General features: G+C 33.8%; 1 protein-coding gene across 6 annotated transcripts in view; it reads left to right on the top strand.

Annotated features, from left to right (window-relative positions):
- Positions 1-25750, top strand: part of RAPGEF6 (Rap guanine nucleotide exchange factor 6) — a 197864-nt gene that overhangs the window by 35647 nt on the left and 136467 nt on the right. For all 6 annotated transcript variants that reach the window (XR_001365932.2, XM_032476649.1, XM_006184094.3 and 3 more), the window contains one exon: positions 18777-18846. Coding sequence is in view for 5 of the 6 variants with exons in the window: in XM_032476649.1 (XP_032332540.1) it covers positions 18777-18846 (70 nt within the window). In the remaining variant the exon portion in view is untranslated. The remainder of the gene's footprint in view (positions 1-18776; positions 18847-25750) is intronic.

Here is a 25750-nt window from a genome sequence, read left to right as displayed (position 1 = left end):
AAAGGTAATGAACATGTTCATCACCACCCCCCCCCCAACAATTTCCTCATGCCTCTTCGTAAACCTTCTGTCATCCTTCCTTGCTCTCTCCCCTGGTCCCCAGGAATCACTGATTTTTTTTTTCTTGCCACTATAGATTAGTTTACATTTTCTAGAATTTTATATAAGGTGAACCATAGAGTGTATACTCTTTTCTTGCTTAGTTTCTCACACTCAGTAAAATTATGTTGAGGTTTATCCATGTTATTTGTACCAATACTTAATTTTTTATTGCAGTATTATTTGCTTGGATATACCACTATTTGCTTAGCATTCAACTACTGATGGACATTTAAGTCTCCTATTTTTGAATACTGTTGCTATGAACATTTGTGTACTGTGGACATACGCTTTTATTTCTCAAGTAAATATTTACAAATGGAATAGCTAAATTATTATACTTCATGTGGGCACATACTTTCATTTATTTTGGATATATACCTAGTAATGGCTAGGTTAATGTAGTAAGTGGATGTTTAACCTTTCAGGAAAATGCCATACTCTTGTCCAAAGTTGTTGTGCCATTTTATATTCCCACCAGCAGTGAATGAGAGTTCTATTTGTTCCACATCATATCATTACTAACACTTGGTAAGGTCAGTCTTTTTAAGTTGACTTATCTGATTGGTATGATACCTGATTGTGGTTTAAATTTTCATTTTCCTAAAGGCTAATGAGGGTGAGTATCTTCATGTGCTTGTCAGTGGTATATCTTTTGTAAAGTGTATTTTTGAATTTTTTGCCCATTTGGGGGAGGAGGGTTATGGGGAGGTGGGTGGCAGACATGTTTAATTTCTTATTTTTGAGTTTTAGTCTTATTTTAATTTCTTTATATATGCTGTATATAGGTCCTTTAAGAGTTGGGTAACTTGCAGATATCTCCCACTCGATGGATTGTTTTCCATCTGTTAATTATTTTTTGAAGAGCTGAAGAACTTGATTTTGATGAAGTTCATTTTATCAGGTTTTTTTCCTTTAATGAACTGTTTTTCTTGTATATAAGACATATTTGATTAACACAAGATCACAAAGAATTATTTTCTATAATTTCTTCTGGAAGCTCTATAGTTTTAGATTTTACTATGATATATTTAGGTCTGTGATCTATTTTGAGATTTTTTTTTTACATGGTATGTGATATGGGTCTAATTTCAGCTTTTTATCTATGGGTATTCAATTATTCCAATAGCATTTGTTGACAAAACTATCCTTTCTCTATCCTTTGCATATTTGTTCAAATTTAATTGATATATTTTTTTACCTGGTGCCCTTACAACATTATCCTGATGACTGTAGCTTTATAATAAATCACAAAATAAGGTAGTATGGGTCTTCCAACTTGGCCAAATTGTTATTATAGATTCTTTATAATTCCTTATGAATTTTGGAATCAGGTTGTTAATTAGGTAAAAAAAAAAGCCTAGGATTTTGACTGGGAAAACACTGAATCTATAGACCAGTTTGGGAGGTATTGACATTTTAACAGTTGACTCTTTTGAACCGTAAACAAAGTGATCATTCTTAATTTAAGTCTTCTTAAATTTCTCACAGCAGTATTTTGTTTTTAGTGTTCAAGTGTTGTATATGTTAATCTTATATTTTGCATTCTTACTAAATTCATGTATTAGTTCTAGTAGCTGTTTTATAGATTCTTAAGATGTTCTAAATAAATGATCTTGTCATCTGCGAATAGATAATTTTACTTCTTTTTTTTCCTAATGTGAATGCTCCCCCCCGTTTTTTTGCCTTATTGTGCTGGGAAGAAACTACAGTATAGTGTTGAAGAGATGAAGTAAGAGTAGACTTCTTTTACTTGTTTTCATTCCAAAAGGGGAGTTGGTGATTGGAAGGTGGAAGCATTCAGTTTTTCACCAAGTGTAATTATAACTCTAAATTTTTCATAAATACCTTTTATGTAGTTGTCTGTTTATAATTTCTCCTTTCTTGGGCCCTCATCTCCAGGCAACCACTGTTGTGCTTTCTGACATATAGATCAGTTTACATTTCCTACTGTTTTATCAAATGGAATCATGTACAGCTTTTTATGTCTAAGATTTTTCACTTAGCATAATGTTTTGGAGATTCTCTGATGTTGCTGTGTGTAGCAGTGGTTCATTTTGTAAATTTGCTCAGTAGCATTGCATTATTTGGATATTCCATGATGTATTTATCCATTCATCTGTTGAAAGACATTAAGGTTGTTTCTAATTTTTAACTATTACAAAAAAGCTCCTATGAACAATTACGTAGAAATATTTGTATAGACGTGTTTTTGCTTCTCCTAAGTGGATACCTTCGAGTACAGTGGCTGAGTTGTGTGATGTGTTTAACTTAAAAAAAAAAAAAAAAATGCCAGAATGTTTTGTTGAGTGGTTTACCATTTACATACATTCCCACCTCCAGTTAATGAGAATTCTATTTGTTCAACATCCTCTTCAACACTTGATATGATTTCTCTTTTAATTTTAGCTATTCTGGTGTCCTTGTAATGAGATCTCACTGTGGTATTTTCATTTGCATGATAACTAATCATATTTAACATTTTTGCATGTAGTTGATGACCACTCATGTGTCTTTTGTGGAAAGCTGATTCAATTCTTTTGAGGTTATCTATTTATTTTTGAGTTGTATTAGTTATATATCTTTGTGAGATATATGTATTATAGATATTTTTCTCAGACTGTGTCTTGCCTTTTTATTTTTTGTGGTGACTACTTTAAATGTGAAGTCCAAAGGAGGCTTTTTTTCAACTGATCTTTACCTACTCCAAGTTTGTAAAGATTTTCTTTTGTGTATTCTTAGACAATTTTCTTAAAATAGCTTTATTGGTGTATAATTTACATACCATAAAATTGACCCATCTCACGCTTACAGTACAGTAATATATAGTAAATGAATACATTGGCACGTCACAGTTTTAGAAGACTTAACATTACCTGAAAAAGTTTTCTCATGCCTTTTACAGTTAATATGATAGATAATATCTACCTTCTGCAAATATTTTAGATTAGTCTTCTGTTTTGATTTCTTTCACTTAACATAATGTTTTTGAGATTCATCCCAGTTTTAGCACATATCACTCATAGCACATTCTTTTTTAAAAATTGTTAAGTTGTATTTCATTCTATGAAGATTTCACATTTTTTTCTAGCCATTCATGAGAAGGTGAAAATTTTGAAAATTTTTATTGTTTAGTTTAGGGGTTTTTGTGAATAACGCTGCTATCAAGGATTCACACATATCTTCATATAGTCTGTGCACTTTAATTTCTTTCGTAGATGTCCATTAGTGAAATTGCTGTGTTGTATGTTTAATTTTTGAGGAAAGGCCAAATTGTTTAAAAGATGACTATTGTTTTACATTCTCACCAGCAACATATAATGGATCTAGTTTCTCCACATCCTCTCTATCACTTGGTATTGGCAGTGTTTTTGATTATTACCACTGTAGTATGTGTTTATAGTTATCTCAGTGTAATTTTAATTTGGATTTCAGTAGTGACTAGTACTGTTGAGAATTTCTTCACATGCTTATTAGGCATTCCTGTGCCTTCTATGTTGAGATGTATGTTCAGAGCTTTTCACTATTTTTCATTTGTATTGTTTGTCTTATCAAGTTGTGAGAATTTATATGTTTTGGATACAAATTTTTATGAGATACGTGATTTTCAATTGTGTTTTATCAAGTTGTAAGAACTTATGTTTTGGACACAAGTTCTTTATCAGATATATGATTTGCATATAAATTTTATTTTTTCTGTGGCTTATCTTTTTCTTTTCTTCATAGTATCTTTGCATAACCTAACCTAACAATTACCTTCTCTTTGGATTTTTTTCTAGATCATTTTCAGATTTAGCTATTAGATTTTTGCCTATTTCCATTATGAGTTAATTTTTAGTTTTGTTTTTGTTACTTTTTATTTTTTGCTTAAGGATAGCCAGGTGACCCAGTGCCATATGATGAAAAGGCATTGAAATGCCTTGTTACTTTTGTTGAAAGTCAGTTGATTGTATGATGTTTGTTTGTTTGTTCTGAACTAATATTTATTGTTTCATGTAACTTTTTCTATCTTGGTACCAATACTACTGTCTTAATTATTGTGACTTTATTGTAAGGTTTCAGATCAGTATTATAAGTCTCACAACTTTGTTGATTTTTAGAATGGTTTTGATTATTTTAGGTCCTTTGTTTTTCCATATATATGTGAGGATCTGTTTGTCGATTTATAAATAAAGTCTGATGGGATTTTTAGAAGAAATGATATATCATTTATTTCCAAATAGCATATTTTTTTACAGCAATTTTAGGTTTATAGCATGGAGCTGAAAATACAGAGATTTTTCATAAACCTTCTGCCCCTACTCTTGAATAGCCTCCACCATTACCAACTTCCCTCACCAGAGTGGTATATATGTTACAGTTGTTGAACCTGCATTGCCATATCATTATCACACAAAGTACATAGTTTATGTTAGGGTTCACTCTTGGTATTGTACATTCTATGTGTTTGAACAAATATATAAAGATACATATCTGCCATTAGAGTATCATACAGAGTAGTTTTCCAACCCTGAGATTCCTCTGAATTCCACCTATTAATTCCTCCCTTCCTCCAACCCCTGGCAACCACTACCTTTTATTGTCTTCATAGTTGTGCATTTTCCAAGTGGCATATAGTTGAAATCATACAGTATGTGGTGTATTCAGATTGGATTCTTTCACTTAGAAATATACTTTTAAGTTTCTTCTGTGTCTTTTCATGGCTTAACAGCTCATTTCTTTTAGCACTGAATACTAGTCTGTAATCTGAATGTATTACAGTTTATTTTATCCATTCATATTCTGAAGCACATCTGGGTTGCTTCCAAGTTTTGGCAATTAATGAATTAAGCTGCTGTAAACATCCAAGTGCAAATTTTTCTGTGGACATGAGTTTTTAACTCCTTTGGGTAAATACCATGAAACATAATTACTGAAGTATATGGCAAGAATATTTTTAGTTTTGTAAGGAATTGCCAAACTGTCTTCCAAAGTGGCTGTACCATTTTGCACTCTTAGCAGCAGTGAATGAAAGTTCCTGTTGCTCCACATTCTTGCCAACGTTTGGTGTTGTCAGTGTTATGGATTTTGGCCATACTAATATGGCTAAATGAATGGTATCTCATTGCTTTCATTTGCATTTCCCTAATGACATATGATGTGGAGCATCTTTCCATGTGCTTACTTGCCATGTGTATATCTTCTTTGGTGGGTTGTCTGTTAAGGTCTGTGGCCCATTTTTTAATCATGTTATCTGTTTTCTTATTGTTTTAAGAGTTATTTGTGTATTTTAGATAACAATCTCTTATCAGAATTACCTTTTCAGATATTTTCTCTCAGTCTGTGACTTGTCTAATTCTCTTAACTGTGTCTTTTGTAGAGCAGTTTTTAATTTTGATGAAGTGCAGCTTATCACACTTATGTTGAGCTTATCAAAGCTTATGATATTTTAATGTATCATGCCTTTGGTGGTGTAGCTAAAAATGTTGTTGCCACACCCAGAGTCTAGGTCTTCTCCTGTATTTTTATCTTCTAGGGTTTTTTTTTTTTCCTTCTTTCTTTCTTTTTTTTTTTTTTTTTTTAATGGTGGTATTGGGAATTGAACTCAGGACCTTGTGCGTGTTAAGTATATACTCTACCGCTGAGCTATTACCCTTCCCCCACCTTTTAGAGTTTTATAGTTTTGCATTTTACATTTAGATCTGTGGTCCATTTTGAGTTAATTTTTGTCAAGGACGTAAAGTGTATGTCTAGGTTATTTTTTTCACATGTGGGTGTCCAGTTGTCCAGCACCATTTGTTAAAAAGACTGACTTTACTCCATTGTGCTGCATTGTCAAAGATTAGGTGACTGTGTTTATGGAGGTTTATTTCTGGCCTCTCTATTCTGTTCCACTGATCTATTCTTTCACCAGTACCAGAGTGTCTTGATTACTATAGCTTTGTGGTAAATCTTGAAGTCAGATAATGTCAGCCCTTTGATTTTGTTCTTTCCTTTCAATGTTATGTTTGTTATTTATCCACAAAATAACTTGCTTAAATTTTGATTGGGATTGCATTGTTTATCAATCAAGTGAGAAGAACTGACGTCTTGACAACAGTGAGTCTTCTTGCCAATGAACATGGAATATCTCTATATTTATTTAGTTCTTCTTTGATACTTTTCATTAAAGTTTTATAATTTTCCTCATACAGATTTTGTATGGATTTTGTTAGATTTTTACCTTAAGACAGTTGACCCTTGAAGAACACTGGTTTGAACTGCACAGGTCCACTTATATGTGGATATTTTTCATTAAACTGTATAGTTCTACAGGAATTGCAGTTGGGTGGATTTGCGGGTTTGAAACTGCAGATTTGGAGGGTTGACTGTAAAGTTATACTCCAATTTTTGACGGAAGAAGGTTTGGCACCCCCTAACTAACCCCCGTGTTGTTCAAGGAGCAACTGTATTGCATTTTTTGGAATACTGATGTAAATGACATTGTGTTTTTTGCTTAAATTCCATATGTTCTTGCTATTGTATAGGAAAGTAGTTAACTTTTGTATATTCACCTGTAATTGCTTACTAGTTTTCAGGAGTTTTCTTGGTTAATTATTTCAAGATTTCTGCATAGACAATCATGTCATGTACAAACAAGGGTAGTTTTATGTCTTCTCAATCTGTTTACCTTTTATATACTTTTTTTTTATTATATTAGGTAAGGCTTCCAGTATGATCTTGAAAAGCCTTGGTGGAGAGTGAACATCATTCCTTAGTTCTTAATCTAGGTAAAGCATTGAGTTTCTCATCAGTAAGTGTGATACTAGCTGTTGATGTTTTATGGATAGTCTTTATCAAGTTGAGAAAGTCCCTCTCTCCCTAGTGTACTGAGTTTTTATTGTGAATAGGGGTTACATTTTGTCAGATGTTTTTCTGCATCTGTTGATATGATTATATGATATTTCTTCTATAGCCTGTTGATGTGATGGATTACTTTGATTGATTTTTGAATGTTGAACCAACCTTGCATATCTGAGTTAAATCCCACTTGGTCATTGTGTGTAATTATTTTTATACATCCCTACCACATCTGAGTCTGTTTCTTGTGCTTGCTCTGTCTTTTCCAGCTGTATTTTATGCCCTTTAGAATGCCTTATAACTTTTTCTTGCTAGCCAGACACGATGTCCTGGGTAAAAGGAATTGCTGTAAATAGACCTTTAGTAATACGATAGTAAGGTGTTGGGGTAGGAAGTGTATTTTATAGTTCTTTTAATAGGTTTCATTCTTTTAGTGAGCCTTTGCCTTTGGGTTGTGAATTTTACATGTTTCTTAGGTTTTTTTCCCTCCCTGTAGGTTTGACAGGACTGCTGCTTTCTCCAAATAGGAGGCTAGAGCCAACTTGACTTAGATGTTTCCCTTTCTGCAGGTTTGTTAGGCTCTGATGGAATAGTTTCTCCTCAGGGCAGACGTTCTTAAGAAGAATGTGGTGGCATGCTTCAGAGTGGTTCCTTTTCATTCCCGCGCCAGAAGCAGAAGGGGCTTTGTTAGTCACTGTTAGAACCTGGTAGAGATTTCAGGAAGTAAACTCAAAAAAGAGTTGAGGTCTCTGCAGTGCCTTTGTCTTCCTAGAGTTTTTAACTCATAGTAGTCCATGCTGAGCTTCTAGCAGTTTGTCAGTTATGCTCCAATTTTTCCCTACCCTGGCACTAGTTTCCTCTGAGATTGCTGCTCTAAGTTTTGATTTTCTGTATTTGTCATTCTTTCCAATCTGGGGACAATGATTTGCCCTTGTTACCACACTCCTCTTAGGGATCTAAGAAAAGTTACTGATTTTTCAGTTTGTTCAACTTTTTACTTATTAGAACAGAGTGGTAATTTCCAAATTTCTTGAATGCCTAATCAGAAACTGGAAGCCTAGGAATATTTGGAATCTGTAGATTAATTTGGGGAGACTTGCAGTCTTAACAGTACTACATTTTCCGGTCCATAAACATGGATTGTTTCTACATATATTTATATCATCTTTAATTTCACTCAGTAATATTTTGTGTTTTTATTGTATAAGTCTTAGACTTTTGTTAAATTGCTTCTGAATTTTTTTCTTTTTGATGCTTCCCTAAATGGCATTGTTTTCTTAATTTCATTTTTATTTTATTGATTGCAAGTATAGACAAATACAATTGGTTTTTATATATTGATGTTATATCCTGTGACCTTGATATACTCTAAGTTCTAGTAGTTAAGTTGGTAGGTACTTACAGTTTTCTCCATACAGGATTAGTCATTTTTGGTAGAGACAGTTTTATTCTTTCCTTAAAATTCTGTGTGCCTTTGATTTCTTTTCTTGCCTAATTACCCTAACTAGAATCTCTAGTACAGTATTGGTTGAAAGCGGTGAGAGTGGACAGCTTTGTGTTATTCATGATCCATATTGTAGTCTATAGTTAAATCATGAAGAATATAACAAAAGACAGCTTTTAAAAACCATCCAAGGAATTAAAATGGTACACTAAAAATATTTGTTAAACAGAAATGATGGCAATGAAGGAGAAAAAGGAACAAAATACATGAGACATTTACAAAATAAATAGTAAAATGGCAGACAACATTTTGCAGTCACATCAGTAATTTCATTACATGTGCGTGGTTTAGACATACCCATCAAAGACAGATGATCAGATCCATAACAGTCAGAGATCCAGTTGTATGCTGTCTACAGGAGATATTTTAGCTTCACAGCACAAATACACTGAAAGTAAAGGGATATAAGGGGACATACTAGGCAAATTGTATTTATAAGAGAACAGGAATGATTATATCAGTATCCATGGAAATAGACTGTAAGATAGGAAATATTACTAGAGGGATCAATATATTACAAACACAACAGTTTTACTCTGTGTACATGTAAATACAGAGTTCCAAAGTACAAGAGATAAATACTGACAATAGAAAGGATCAATAGAAATTTAACAGTTATGGCTGGAGATTTCAAAATTCTACTCTGAATAATCAGTAGAACCACTAGACTGAAAAATTGCTTAAGACTAAGCTTTAAAAGTACTGTTATATCACTAATTATCAGAGAAACACAAATCAGAACTACTATGAGGTATCACCTCGCACCAGTCAGAATGGCCATCATTCAAAAGTCCATCAGTGATAAACACTGGAGCGAATGTGGAGAAAAGGGAACCCTCCTACACTGCTGGTTGGAATGTAGTTTGGTGCAGCCATTATGAAGAACAGTATGGATATTCCTCAAAAACCTAAAAATAGACCTACAATATGATCCAGCAATCTCACTTCTGGGTATATATCCGGAGGGAACTCTTAATTTGAAAAGATTCCTGCACCCCAGTGTTCATAGCAGTACTATATACAATAGCCAAGACATAGAAACAACCCAAATGTCCATTGACAGATGACTGGATAAAGAAGTTGTGGTGTATTTGTACAGTGGAATACTACTCACCCATAAAAAAGAATAAAATAATGCCATTTGCAGCAACATGGATGGACCTGGAGATCATCATTCTAAGTAAGCCAGAAAGAGAAAAATACCATATGGTACCACTCATGTGTGGAATCTCAAAATTTTTATAAAGAACTCTATGACTTCACCTACAAAACAGAAACAGACCTGCAGACGTAGTAAACAATCTTATGGTTACCGGGGAAAGGAGATGGGAAGGGATAAATCTGGGAGTTTCAGATTTACAGATGTTAGCCACTGTAAATAAAAACAGATTTAAAAAAAGTTTCCTCTGTGTAGCACAGGGAACTCTGTTCAATATCTTGTAGTAACTTTTAGTGAAAAAATGAAAATGAATATATGTATGTATATGCATGACTGGGACATTATGCTGTGCAACAGAAATTGACAGATTATAATTGACTGTACTTAAAAAAAAAGTACTGTCAACCACTTTGATCTGATACGTAATGTTTTTCAGATTCAAAACATTGTTCTCCAAGATAGAGCATATTCTAGGCCATAAAACAACTCTCAACGAATTAAAAAGGGCTGAAGTCATACAGTTTGTCCTCTGAGGATATTGGAAGTGAAATATAAATACTAGAGCAAAATGTGGGAATTTAAACAAAACTTTTGTAAGTGACCTATAGATTAAGGAAGAGTCACAACAGAAATTAGAAAATATTTTGCACATTATAACTGTACATCAATAAAAAAGTAAAATAATAAAAAAAATTCTGTAATTAATGAAAATGAACATACATCATAATTGATGGGATTCAACTGAAGGACCTTAGAGGGAAATTTATAGCACATTTTTGAGAAAAGAATGACCTCCATTCATACTAAATTTCCATCTTAAGAATAAGAATAACAAAGTAAACTAAAAGCAAACAGAAATAAAACTTGAGTGGAAATCAATGAAATAAAAAACAGAAAAACAATAGAGGAAAATCAGTGAAATGAAAAGTTCTTTGAAAAGATCAACAAAATTGTTAAACCTTGATTTAGAATGACCATTTATAAAAGAGAAGACAGAAACTATCAAAATCAGTCATGAAAGAGAGGGTGTAACTATCCTAAAAGTATAAATAGAGAACTTTATAAGGCAGTTTTTAACAAAAATTGGACAAGTCTTAAAAAGACATACATAACTGTAAATACACTCAAAAAGAAATAGAAACTTTAAACAGACTTATAAAAAGTAAATAATAATTATATGTATTTCCCCAAAGAAATGCCTAGGCCCAGATGGCTTTACTGCTAAATGTTTAAATTTAATGAAGCATTACTACATATCCTATGCAAACTCTTCTGGAAGACATAAGAGGGAATGTTTTCATCCTCTTTTATGAATATAGTATTACTCTGGTAATCTAGTATTATTACCCAGACAGAAACATCACAGTAAGACTACAGATTGTTATCTCATGAACTTACGTGCAAAAATTATTAAGAAAATAACAGCAAACCAAACCCAGGAGTATATTGACAGTATTAGACATGTGAGCAAGTTGGGTTTATCATAGGAAAGCAAAGAGGTTTACCATCCATAAGTTGGTTAATGGAGTATACTGTATTAGTAAGAGAAAGGGCAAAAAACACATGGTCCTTTCAGTAAACACAGAGAAAAATGTTGACAAAAATGCAAAACCTGTTCATGATAAAAATTTAAAAATACTAGATATATGGAAGGAAACTTCCTAACCCTTATCTAGGACATGTATAATAATTCTGTTGCTGTGAGAATTTTCTTTTCTTTTTTTAATTTATATCTCTGATCCATTTTGAATTAATTTTTGTTCATTACACTAAGATCTTACTTTCTTTTCCTGTATGGATACCTGGTTGTTTCATAACTATATAGAAAAGAATATCCCCCCCCCCCCCGCACTGAATTCCCTGGGCACTTTTGTCAAAAGTCAGTTGAACATATCTGTATGGGTCAGATTTTGTTCTGTGTCCTGTTTCATTAATCTGTAAGTTAATCTCATGCCATACTGTCTTTTTTTTTAATTGAAGTATAGTCAGTTTACAATATTCTGTCAATTTCTAGACTACAGCATAATAGTTCAGTCATACATATACATACATATATTCATTTTCATATTCTTTTTTTATTATAGATTACTACAAGATACTGAATATAGTTCCCTGTGCTATACAGTATAAACTTGTTTATCTATTTTATATATATAGTATTATCTGCAAATCTCGAATTCCCAGTTTATCTATACTTACCCCTTTCCCCCTCCCTCAGTAACCATAAGTTTGTTTTCCATGTCTGTGAGTCTGTCTCTGTTTTGTAAATAAGTTCATTTGTCTTTTTTTAGATTCAACATATAAGCAATATCATATATTTCTTTCTCTTTCTGGCTTACTTCACTTAGAGTGATAATCTCTGGGTCCATCCATGTTGCTGCCAATGACATTATTTTATTATTTTTTATGACTGAGTAGTAGTCCATTGTATAAATATACCACTTCTTCTTTATCCAGTCATCTGTCAATGGACATTTAGGTTGTTTCCATGTCTTGCTATTGAAAATAGTGTTGCTGTGAACATTGGGGTGCATTTGTCTTTTCAAATTAGAGTTCCCTCTGGATATATGCCCAGGTGTGGGATTGCTGGATCATATGGTAAGTCTATTTTTAGTCTTTGGAGGAATCTCCATACTGTTTTCCATAATGACTGCACCAAACTACATTCCCACCAGCAGTGTAGGAGAGTTCCCTTTTCTCTACTTCCTCTCCAGCATTTATTATTTGTGGACTTTTGAATGATGGCCATTCTGACTGGTGTGAGATGATACCTCATTGTAGTTTTGATTTGCATTTCTCTTATAATTAGTGATATTCAGCATTTTTTCATGTGCCTGTTGGCCATTTGTATGTCTTTATTGGAGAATTTCTTGTTTAGGTCTTCTGCCCATTTTTGGATTTTGAGTTTATTTTTCTGTATGGTGTGAGGGAGTATTCTAACTTTATTGTTTTACATGCAGCTGTCCAGTTTTTCCAATATCATTTTCTAAAGAGACTGTTTTTTCTCCATTGTATATTCTTGCCTCCTTTGTTGAAGATTAATTGACCATAGGTGTGTAGGTTTATTTCTGGGCTCTCTATTCTGTTCCATTGCTCCATATGTCTGTTCTCGTACCAACACCACGCTGTTTTGATTACTGTAGCTCTGTAGTATTCTCTGAAGTCTGGGAGGATTATTCCTCCAGCTTCATTCTTTTTTCTTCAGTATTGCTTTGGCAGTCTGGGTCTTTTTTTTTTTTTTTTAACATTTTTTATTGAGTAATAATGATCTTACAATGTTGCATCAAATTCCAGTGTAGAGCACAATTTTTCAGTCATACATGAACATACATATATTCATTGTCACATTTTTTTTTTTTGCTGTGAGCTACCACGAGATCTTGTATATATTTCCCTGTGCTATACAGTATAATCTTGTTTATCTATTCTAGATTTTAAAATCCCAGTCTATCCCTTTCCACCCTCTGCCCCCTTGGCAACTACAAGTTTGTATTCTATGTCTGTGAGTCTGTTTCTGTTTTGTATTTATGTTCTTTTTTTTCTTTTTCTTTTTTTTTTTTTTTTTTTTTTTTTTTAGATTTTTTCTTTCTCTTGCTGGCTTACTTCACTTAGAATGACATTCTCCAGGAACATCCACATTGCTGCAAATGGCGTTATGTTGTCAGTTTCTGTGGCTGAATAGTATTCCAGTGTATAAATATACCACTTCTTCTTTATCCAGTCATCAATTGATGGACATTTAGGCTGTTTCCATGTCTTGGCTATTGTAAATAGTGCTGCTATGAACATTGGGGTGCAGGTGTCATTTTGTAGTAGGGTTCCTTCTGGATATATGCCCAGGAGCGGGATTCCTGGGTCACATGGTAAGTCTGTTCCTACTCTTGAGGAATCTCCATACTGTTTTCCACAGTGGCTTTCCTTGCTTCCCTCGTCCCACTCTTTAATGATTTAGATGTCTTCTTTTACAATTTTGTGTTTATTCTATTTGGAATTCATGGTAGTTATCACCTTTCCAGTTATGATTTCTCATTTTTGTAGCATCCTGCTTCTTTTCTATTTAGAGTAGACCTGTCAGTATTTCTTTTAGCATAGGTTTAGTGTTGCTAAACTCTTAGTTCTTGCTTGTCTGTGAAATTCTTTCTCTCTCCTTCTATTCTAAAGGATAGCCTTGCTGGATAGAGTATCCTAGGCTGCATCTTTTTTTCATTCAGGACTTTGAATATATCTTGCCACTCCCTTCTGGCCTGTAATGTTTGTGTAGAGAAATCAGCTGAGAGCCTTATGGGGATTCCATCGTAACTCACTCTTTGTTTTTCTCTTGCTGCCTCTAGGAACATTTCTTTCTCCTTAATCGTGGCCATCCTGATTATAATATGTCTTGGTGTGGGTCTGTTTGGGTTCTTCCTGTGTTTGGATATCTGATTCCTTCTTTAGGTTTGGGAAGTTTTCAGTCATGATTTCTTCAAATACCTTTTCAATTCCCTTTACTTTTTCTTCCCCTTCTGGAACCCCTATTATGCATAGATTGGCATGCTTTATATTATCCCATAGGTCCCTTGTATTGTTTTCATTGTTTTTTATTTGTTTATCTCTCCACTGTTCTGATTGGGTGCTTTGTGCTGTTCTGTCTCCTAGGTCACTTATTCATTCCTCTGCATTATCTAGCTTGGTTTGTACAGCCTTTAGGTCAGCTCTCATCTCAGCAAATGAGTTTTCCAATTTTAATTGGCTCCTCTTTGTAGCTTAAATCTCGTTTTTGACACCTGTCTCTAAACAGAATCTCTTTTAGTTCCTTCAGTACTTTGATCACTCCTTTTTTGAAATCTTGATCTAGTAGACTATCGATGTCTGTTTCATTGATCGTTCTTCCAGGGGATTTCTCTTGTTCTTTACTTGGGAGTGGTTCCTCTGCTTCTTCATCTTGCGCATATCTCTCTGGCCCTGTGTCTTACGGAATATCAGTTATCTACTGTGGTCCTTAAGGAGTTTATTTATTTATCTATGTAAAGTGTAGTGGAAATAAAACTAAAAAAAAAGAGAGAATTTTAAATTAGAGAAAAAAAGATTTGAAAACAGGGTATAATCAGTAACAGAAGAACAAGTTGAAGCAAAATAAAAGTCAAGTTTAGATGTATTTTAATAACCTTAAAAGAGGAAAAAAGAAAGAAAAATATTTGAAAACTGAGTATAATCAATAAGAGGAGAACAAAACCAAGACAAATAAAAATGAAATTGAGGTGAATTTTAATAAATAATGAAAATATCTTAAAAGGCAAATTTTAAAGGGATTAAACATAGAGACATGTAGAATTGTTTAAAAAGTAAAAATTTAAAAAAGTAAAAGAAAATAGAACAGAGAAAAAATGAAGGAAAAAAGTGGATGTGCTCCTGTGGAGACTCTGCACTCTTAATGATTTTCTCGAGAGGTCTTTCTTAAGTATGGCTGGTTGTCACGTCTTATTTTACTTTGGTTAGGAGTGTGGCCATTGACCTGATAGAGCCTGCCCTTGTTATTGAATGGGACCTCCTTTTTGTTTTGTGGTTGTTGTGGCTCCTGTCCTTTCCCTGCTGTGTGAACTTAGCTCACTGCTTCCAGAGGCCCTCTGGTGGCGCCCCTCGTCTGTGCTGCTCCCAATGCCGGTTGGCAAGCAGATCGTGCCCCCTTCCAACACTGCAGTCAGGTGCTGCACTCCTGCTTGGTAGGTGGGCAGGTCACCCCCCCTTCTGGCTCTGGTTGCTCCCCTGCTCTGTGCAGCTCCTTGCTGCACCTCGGGTCTGCGCTCCATAGGCAGGCTTGAGGAAGATGGCGGAACAGCTCCTGCCTGTGCCAGAACTCAGCTCCTTGTTCCTTTGTCTTAGAAGCACAAGTTCTCAGAGGCACCAGGGCAGAACGAACCTATCTGTTTGGGGCTGTAAACAAGTCTCGCCTTTGAGGCTGCTAAGCCCCTAGGTATGGGTTCAGGTTTCTGCCCGGCCCCCGCCTGGATGCTAAACACTGGTGGATATGGTGGCTGTGGCTGAGCCCCGCATCTCTTCTGAGAACTTTTTTCTGGGGTTTCTGGAGATAGATGCTATGGCACCCTTCCCCTCAGGGCACACCAGCCCTGTTGCTTTTTTTTTTTTTTTCTTTCCCCATATTTTATGGAGGACCCAGGTTGTTCTGTTCTGTATGCCCTCCCAGCCTTGGCTCACAGCACCCTGCATTCCCCTTGGGGTTTCCTCTTTGCAGCCTGCCCCAGTCCTCTGCCCTCGGGCAGCGTGTCTTGTCCCACTCCTGCTGCTTTGCCTCTAGGGCTGGAAATTGCGGAGACCCTCTGTGCCCATTTAACTTAGTTCTGTTGGTCAAGGGCTATTCTGTACAGATCCGAGCCTTTCAGTTTCCCTCTCCATTGGAGAGGGGGAGACCCCCACTAGGTCTTTAGTTTTTTTTAATAGCTTCTGTTTCTCTATTATGTTCATATTTATCTCTACTTTCTTGAACATACAGAGCATATGGCTGTTTCTGTGTTCGTCTGTTGATTCCTTTACTGTTGACAGTTCTTGGTCTGTTCTTATTCATTGGTTTTTCCCTTGGTTCTGGATCGTTATTTAGCTTTTTGCATACTTGTTTTTTGTTTTTGTTTTACTGGACATTGGACATGGAACTTTTATTTATTTATTTATTTATTTATTTATTTATTTATTTATTTATTTATGTATCTCTGTATAGTTTTTTGGTTTCTTGTTTGGTTTGGTTTTTTAGTAAATTATAGTCAGTTACAACATGTCAGTTTCTGGTATACAACATAATGTTCCAGTCAAACATATATATACTTATAGTTGTTTTCATGTTCTTTTTCATTAGAGGTTATTACAAGATATTGAATATAGTTCTGTATACCATACAGAAGAAATTTGTTTTTTAATCTATTTTTGTGTATAGTAGTTAATATTTGCAAATCTCATACTCCCAGATTTATATCTTCCCCATCCCCTTTCCTCTAAAACTAAGATTGTTCACTGTGTCTCCTAATCTTTTTCTCTTTTGTACACAAGTTCATTAGTATATTCTTTTTTCTTCTTTAGATTCCACATATGAATGATATCATATGGTAGTTTTCTTTCTGTTTATGGCTTACTTCATTTACAGTGACATTCTCCACATCCCTTTGTGTTGCTGCAAATGATTTTTTATGGCTGAATAGTATTCCATTATATAAATATACCATAGCTTCTTTATCCAGTACACATGTCGATGGACATTTAGGTTGCTTCCATGTCTTGGCTATTGTATGTGATGCTTCTGTGTACATTGGGGTTCAAGACATGCAACTTTTATGTTGCTGGGATCCAGCTTTCGTTGTATGTCTTTAGTGTACCCTTAGGCTTTCTTCTGACATGCATATTAGCTTATTGGAATCTGTTTATTCACTTGAGTTTTTAATATTTGTTTAAGCAAGTCCAGCACTTCCTTAGTGTAGGGCTAATTTATCACATTACAAGTGAAATATGTATCTGAAAATCCCTCCCAGTGTTCTGTGTCTAACATGGTCTTTCCACTCTGGCTTGTAGTTGGTTTTTTCTCTTGTGTTCATAGTGTTCACCCGAAGATCACCAGAGCACATATGTGCACTCATGCATGCGCTCTCATGCACATTCCTGTTTCTCTGTCTCTCTTCCTCTCACTCTGCTGCTCTCTTCTTTCACATAACCTGCCCTATAAATTTTAAAGATCTCTCCCCCATCACCCATACCCCAAAACTTCTGTCTCTTCAGTTGAGATTTGCCGGGTCTCTTAGGCTTCTCTTTTCTTGCATTGCGGCTTAGAGATTGCCTGTAGGTAGTAAAATTGAGATATTGTAGCGATCATCTTAGTTTTTTGGTTCCACCTCTTAGGGATCACATCACTGTGTTGCTTGCTTTCCAGTGTCTTGAAACTGCTGTTTAATATGTGTTGTGTGATTTTTCAGTTCTTTCAGGTAGGAGATTAAATCTAGTCCTAGTTATTTCATCTTGAGTGAAAGCAAACTTTCACAAGTTTCCTTTTAATTGTTCTGTGTATTAGAAGAGGTAAGAATTTCTTTAGAGAAATAAAACCAAAAAATAGTCTCCTGCTTAAGAAAAAATGGAAGTGATTTTTTTGTTATGTTTAGAAGTAATTTTGTTGGATTCTGAGTAGGATTTTACTATAACCTTATACTTTATAAATAATTGACTTTTTTATAATATTGAGCTTTTTCATGAAAGTGTGTGCTATGTCGCTTCTTTTATAAAGAACCTGTCAATAAAATTGTATTGTTGTCTTTTATAAATGAGTTTCTTATTTCTTTATTTAGTTTATTTTTTCGTATTTTATATTTTGCTGGCAATATTGGGGTTTTTATATTTGATTATTTTTGTAATAATACTTTATTTGTGTATTTTATAATTGGCCATGGTACTTAATTTTCATTTTGTAACATTTTAGATTGCATTCATAATTTTTCATGTGCACTGTGCATATTAAGTATGTTAATCTTTTGTCTCTAATAAAATTAAGTATTTTTCTGTTCCCCCACCTTTTTAAAAATCCATTTTATCTTTCAAAATGAGAACATCATTGTTTTCCTACATGAAAAAGTGCTTTCTTTTTTGATTTGCTCAGAGATCTTTCTCCTGGATGACATAAAAATGTTCAAATTTTCCTTTGGTACTGCTGCAGTTTTAGTTTTTTCCAAAGAGCTAGTGAATGGCTCCAACACTATTTTTACAAAACAAATCACTTCTGTATTTTACTGCAGTTTAAAAATATATTCAAATGTAAATATTTTTTAAGTTTTAAAAATACCTGTTATCTAATACCACTTTCAGAATATTTACTTTTATAAAATATTCCATAATTGTGGCTTCACTCTTTATTAGGTGTGATTTTACTTTAATTCAACACATATTGATAGATGTTCAAAATTTGAGGTTGGGCAGATATCTTTTATAATCAATTTTAGAGACTGGTTAAAGGCAGAATTTGAAAAATAATTGTCATACAGCTGTATTGAAACCACTTATATCTGGGCAAGTAAAAGGAAAACTGTTGTTTTAAGAAAATCTTATTAATGTAAGTGATAGGATCAGAATTTCTTGGTTAACATCTAGATTTTGGGGGTTCATTTTTTTTTCGTACGTTGATGTATTTTATTTATAACCTGTGCTAAAGAAATTATTTTTCTGTTTTTATAGTTTTGGTAAGCAGTTTGGAGGAAAAAGAGGATGTGATTGTCTTGTATTAGAGCCTTCAGAAATGATTGTGGTAAGAACTTTAAAGAATGCTGAATTGTTTTTTGATATGCTTTAGTTTCAACTTTAAACTTAGTAGGCTTTTAAACATTCAAGGAGGTTCCATTACTATGACTTTTTAAATACTTAACTAAGTAGCATCAAACCGTATATCAAGTTTAATGTATTTTCTTCTACTTTAAATTTTTTTCTGATGCTTTAGAGAATTTGAAACACGATGTAGTTATATATAAAATGTTGCAAATTTAGTAATTTCTTTTACTGTTTCTACCAGAAATTTTAAATAAGAATTTTGAAAGAAAACTCTGATTTTCCTATTCAAATTAGTTAATAATCTTAGATCATTCATATTCCATGCCCTGTACTTGAGGGAGAGAAATGAAAAAAAGAGACACAATTATATCCAACTAAGAAATGGTTTAGTTCTGAATAATTTTACTTTAAGAGTATGTTTAAGGAATAATTCTTTACTTATTTCTAAGAAAGCTAGGTGGTTGATATAACTTTAGAAAATAGGACTTCTTTTTTTTTTCCGTAGCACCAGAAGAATCCAGAACACACTCCCTTTTTACCTTGGTCTCAAATGACTGTACTTGGAAATACCGGATACTCAATGGATTCTTTGTCCTGATAGCATCTCATGTATGATTAGATTTAAACTGTTGAGAAGTAAGATGAAATTCTTAATGAAGTATTTTAATATCGGGACTTAAAACAACCACTTTTCCTTGCATGATGTCAAAGTCAGGTTGACATCTTCTTTGGGCAGGAAAAAAAAGTACTTACTGTTTTCTTTTCCCTGAACTGGGTCATGTATGTTATCATGAACTCTGTATCCTAAATTTCATGTAAACAAGTGGATTTTAAGCTCCTAAAAGGCAAAGACTATGTCTTACTCTATTTGTGTCTTCTGTAATATTACGTAGCGCTCCCTTCATAGTAAGTATTTGGTAAATGTTGCTTGAATTCAAGTTTGTTCAGTGTTTGCATTGTTTTATCATTAAGTGTTGGTACACATGGCATATCTCTTCAGGCCTCAGAACTCGTTTTTAAATAAATGCATTGAGGGACATGGCAAGAAAACTGTCTCGGGCAATACTGTTTTCTCATTTATTTATTAGTTGAAGTATTTTATATTTCTCATACTTCATGGGCAAAGAATAGTGCTTTTACTGCAGTGTTCTCATATACCCTTGAACAACATAGGTTTGAACTGCTTAGTCCACTTATATGCAGATATTTTTCAGTAGCAAATACTACAGTACTACACAGTCTGTGGTTGGTTGAACCATGGATGCGAGGGGTGGACTATAAGTTATATGTGGATTAAGCCCCGACCTTCTTCGAGGGTCAGATGTACGTTGTTTTTTTTGTTTGTTTGTTTTGTTATATTGTAGTAAAATACACTTAAGTTGATATTTACTGTATTAGCCATATTTTAAATGTACAATTTGTTGATATTTTATAAATGTATGCTCCTTGTAACATACCTCTCTATCAAAATATAAAACATTTCCATCACTCACCTTAAAAAGTAAGGAAATATTCAGAGAATTATAGGGACCTTGCAGAGGGACAGAGGAGCCAGGTTGAAGAGACTCCCATTGGCCAAGTCTGGGACAATTTGAGACTCCAAATAAAAATGTTTAGGAACTGATGATACCCCTCCTGTATAAGATAAGAATTTATAAGTCCTAGTAATATGAATGAATGAAAAGGGAAAGTTCTTCCTGACAGCCACATGTCAACTCTGAAGTCCAGAAGGAGTGATTAAGTTAGAAGATAACTAATGAATGCTTAAACTTGTGACTAATGTTTACTGAGAAACAGAATGCTTACATAGTCCCATGGTATATCCCCACAAATCACTTATGAAGGGAAAGATTACCAAATTTCTGATGGGAAACATAGTGGATACGACTATAACAAAAATCATGGCTACCACCGTCAATATAGGCACAAACTGATATCATAGTACTCCAGATATGATGTACTGAGGAGCACAAAACATCATCTCTGAGATATATTCCTGCCAGAAATGAATGCCTGAAACTAATCATTAAGAAATGACAAGCCAAATAGAAGACATTCTACACATTGACTGGCCTATCTTTAGATATCCCAAAGTCAAGAGACATCACAGAAACACTGTGGAACTGTTCCATATTACAGGAGAAAAAGAGTTATAACTAAATATAATGCTTGATATTGCATTAAATTTTGGAGGCAGGAGAAGAGCATAGCTATAAATGATGATGTTGGCATAATTGATAAAATTTGAACATAGACTATGGATTAGCTAATACGGAAATTTCTGATTTTGATCATTGTACTGGTATTTATGTAAGACAAAGTCTTTGTCTTTAGGAAGTACATGTTGGCATATTTTAGAGTCAGGAATTACTATCTCTTCAATTTATACCCAAATGTTTCAAAAAGGAGAATATGTGTATATAAAAAATTTTAAATCACACACAAAAAATCCACGTCAAGTATATGTATTTATGATTGGTAATCTTTTAATTCCAAAACTATTGTATTGATGATTAGCATACTTAAAAACGCTTTATGAGTTACAGGAGAAAATAATCCAAATAACTTAAGATTTTTACTTGAAATTTCTGAAGGATTTTATTTTCATTCCACCATATTGATGATTCTTAATTTTTTTTTTTTGTAGTTTTTCATTATTACTGTATCCTTTGAACTACAAAATTGTACTGAACATTTTCGTATCAGTACAGATCTTGGATACCTCAGTGTATTTTTTAGGTAAAATAATTCAGAATTCATAAAAATGCTTGATCAAAGTATACTTATATTTATAAGTAATATGTTTACTATTTTGGTAAGTTCTGTCAATTGGTTTTACTTTGTATGTATTTATACTAATTTGAGTAACTGCACTGGTGATTGGGAATGCCTGTTTCTGAATACCTTCCTGATAACCAGTTAGGTTAATCATCTTACTCTGACATGTTTTAAGGAAATCTTGTTTTAAATGTGCATATTCTCATATGCTTTATGAGGAATTTATTTTTCTTATTATTTATATCTCTTGCCAATTTTTCCGCTTAGATTATTCTTTATTTGTTCATTAGAACTTTTTATTACTAGATAAATGAGCCCTTTTGTTTATAAGAGAGAACTTTTTATTACTGGGTAAATGAGCCCTTTTGTTCATAAGAAGCTGTTTACTATTTTTTCATTTTATATGTAAAGTGAATTTTGTGTCAGTAATAATTTTTTTTAATCTATTGGTTTTTTTTTTTTCCTCTTAGGATGTTTTGGTTTGGGGTCATGCTTATTAGAAAGACCTTCCGCATGACAAGATTATTGAACTTTTAAAACCTGTATCACTTAATACAGTTTTATAAGTTCATTGTTTAATTAAACTTTTAAATCTCACTTTTTCTGGGCAGCTGGAGACAACGATAACCACTTAACTACCTGTCTCCCAATCTTGCCCCTAAAAACAGTGCAAAACTACAAAGAGAGTATATGAAATCTATACACAAACTATGCTCGCAGCATAACTTGAAGACAGTGGATGCTCAAACTTGAAAATAATTGTAAATAAAAAGAAAGAAACCAGTTCCCAGCATGTTCTCTCTCATACGCCATCTCTACTCCCAGCCTTCAGCAAGGTTTTGTGGTGACCAAAGGCCAACCAAACAGATCCATAGAAAATACAGAAAAAGAAAGGTAGCAAATAGACCTAAGGTTGACCTGCACTGCCAGAAACACTAACTTCACACTAAGTTTAAAATTAAATATGTGTGTCTGTGTATGTATGGTAGATCAGAACAGGGACTACAGAGAAGTTATTTAAAATTACGAGCTATTTGCAGAAATAGTCTTCCAAAGACATAGCTTCAGGGTTAAGACAAAAGTTAAAAGAGAAACAATCTCCTTTTGGCCTTTAAGTCGTGAAGAAGAAGCACATGGTTAAGTTTTAGTTTCCTGCAAGACAAAATGAATACAGAATCAGAGTCTTAAAACCCCTTCTCCCACTAGCAAAACAAAAAAAAGTATTCTAAAATATCTGGACTTCAAAGTATTTGACAAAAGAAGTGCTGTAAACTGGGAATCTTGTAAGACATCCTAATACCACAAAATGGTAAAAAGGGAGGCTTGATAAATCCATATATAGCTATTATAAAATATAAGAAAATGAGAATTACTACATGTCAACTGATTCCTCCTCACCCCAGAAAAACAACCATGTAGATGAAAACTGTGGTCACATCCAGACTGAATTAAACATTCTCAATCAAGCAATTGAAGATAATAAAAAAGGAAAGTGTAGAAGCAGAAATTCAAAAACCCAAGAAAAGAAAATGATAAAAAAAAAAGAGTAAAAAGAATATGAACTTAGTAAAGAAGTGGAAAACAAAAAAATTATTTAGAAACAAATTATAAGGTGCCCTAGGGAGAATAGACTCAAATGAAAATTTAATAAGATGCATTGAAGAGAGGCAGGAGAAGAATCAAGTGAATGAAAGTGACACAAATAATGAAGTAAAAGCCTCAGAGATTCTGTGTTACTTACTTGAAAGTTGCTAAGAGAGGAGGTCTTAAACCTCACTACAAAAAAATGAGGTGATAATTATTGTGATGTGATGGAGGTGTTAGCTAAAGTCGTGGGTGGTAATCATTTTGTAATATGTAAATATATCAATACTGTGGTACACTTTAAACTTACACAGTGTTGTATGTCAGTCTCAAAGCTGGAAAAAAGTGTCAGAGAAAATAGTGGAAATTAAAGACAGGCAACAGAGAAATTGTATTCATAATTCTAGGGTCCCAAGAAAGAAAAATCAGTGAAAAAGAACTAATATTTAAAGCTATATTCGAAGAAAGTCCTTCAGAAATTGTAAATGATTTGCATCTGCACATTAAAAGACTCCACTGAATCCTGGCGAAATTAGCCCAAAAAGATCATCTCTAAGACATTTCCTAGAAAAACTGTAAGATTTCAAAGATAATAAAAGCCTCATGCTTCCAAGTGAAAACATCACATAACTTCCAAAGGTGAAAGAATTGCACTGGTTCAAACATTTAAAAATGCACTGAGACAACCAAAGCAAGGCAACAGTGGAGCAGCACTTAAAAAAAAAAAAAAAGAAAAGAAAACTCAAAGAAAGAAAGTATGAACCAAGGATTTTATATTCAGCCATACTCTTTCGTATCACAATTGTGGAGAAACAGTTTTCAGTGTATAAGAATTTAGGGATTTATATACCCTTGAGCTATTTTTTTAAGATATCTACTAGAGGATATTTTATCCATTTGAGCAATAACTGAGAAAACCTCAGTAAAAGAAATTATAATGAGCATTTAGAATATATGGATGTAAAATAGAGTTACCATATATTCCAGCAATTCCACTCTTGGGCATACATCTGAAGAAGACAAAAACTCTAGTTCAATGAGATACATACCCCCTAGTGTTAATAGCAGCACTATTTGCAATAGCCAAGACAGAAACAGCCTAAATACTCATTTACAGAAGAATGGATAAAGAAGATGTGGTATGTATACACACACTTGCGCATGTGCACATGTGTGTGTGCGTACACACACACACAATGGAATCATTATAAAAATGAGAAAATATTTTGAACTGAATGAAGATGACATATCGAAATGTGTGAAATTCACCTTAAACCTTTCTTGCTGAGCAATTTAAGCCTTAATGTTGTAAAGATGAAAGGCTGTAAGCAGGCCTGCTCTTTTTCTGGTAGGAAACATGACTTCATCCTTCAAGATTGCTTGCTATAAACACAGCTCTGAGAAATGACCCAGTTAATGAGTGGTTAGGACTTCGCCTTCTTGACAAACCCAGCAAAATATGTAGAAGCACAAGAGGCCCAAGGAAGTTTGTCTTTTCCCAACAGATAGTAAAAGGGAAATAATAAGATAGGTGGACAGTAACAGTGTGGCAAGGGTGTAGAGAAAGTAAAGTCCTCATACATTGCTGGAGGTATATAAAATGATGCAGCCATTTTGGAGAACTGTTCGACAGTTCTTCAAACAGTTAAAAATAGAATTACCATATGACCCGTCAGTTCCACTCCTAAGTATATATTCAGGAGAACTGAAAATTGTTGCCCATATAAAATCTTTTTTTTAAGTGTACATATGTGTACTGCCATTGTTTCTAAGAACAGATTAGAGCTTTAGCTTTTTAAACTTACATAGTTATCAAAGGAATAAAGCCAACCACAAAATGGGAATCAACAGAATGCGGTAATCAAATCATAAAGGACAGTCAGTTGTGCTTACATACATTCAAGAATTCAGTCATCTAAGTTATAAATAATAAGTAGTTCATTTGTGTCCTTATTTTTTTAATTTAATTTAATTTTTTAGATTCCACATATAAGTGATGTCGTACGGCATTTTTCTTTCTCTATCCTGGAACACTACACTTAGAATGATGATCTTCAGGGTCATCCATGTTGCTGCAAATGGCATTATTTTATTCTTGTTTATGACTTGGTAGTGTTCCACTGTAAATATGTACCACATCTTCTTTATCCAGTCATCTGTTGATGAACATTTGGGTTGTTTCCCTTTCTTGGCTACTGTAAATAGTGCTGCTGTGAACATTGGGGTGCATGTGTCTTTTTGAATTTTATTTTTACTCTGGGTTTAGGCCCAGGAGTGGAATTGATGGGTCACATGTTCTGTCTACTTTCAGTTTTTTAAGGAACCTCCATGCTGTCTTCCATAGTGGCTGCACCAATCTACACTCCTACCAACAGTGTAGAAGAGTTCCCTTTTCTCCACACTCTTTCCAGCATCTATCATTTGTAGGTTTTTCAGTGATGGCCATCCTGGCTGGTGTGGGGTGATGTCTCATTGTAGTTTTGATCTGCATTTCTCTGACAATTAGCAGTGCTAAACATTTC

The sequence above is a fragment of the Camelus ferus genome, chromosome 3 (genome assembly GCF_009834535.1).
Source record: "Camelus ferus isolate YT-003-E chromosome 3, BCGSAC_Cfer_1.0, whole genome shotgun sequence".
Lineage (NCBI taxonomy): Eukaryota > Metazoa > Chordata > Mammalia > Artiodactyla > Camelidae > Camelus > Camelus ferus.
Note: the sequence above shows the minus strand (reverse complement) of the source record. Positions and strands in the feature narration are given on the sequence as shown.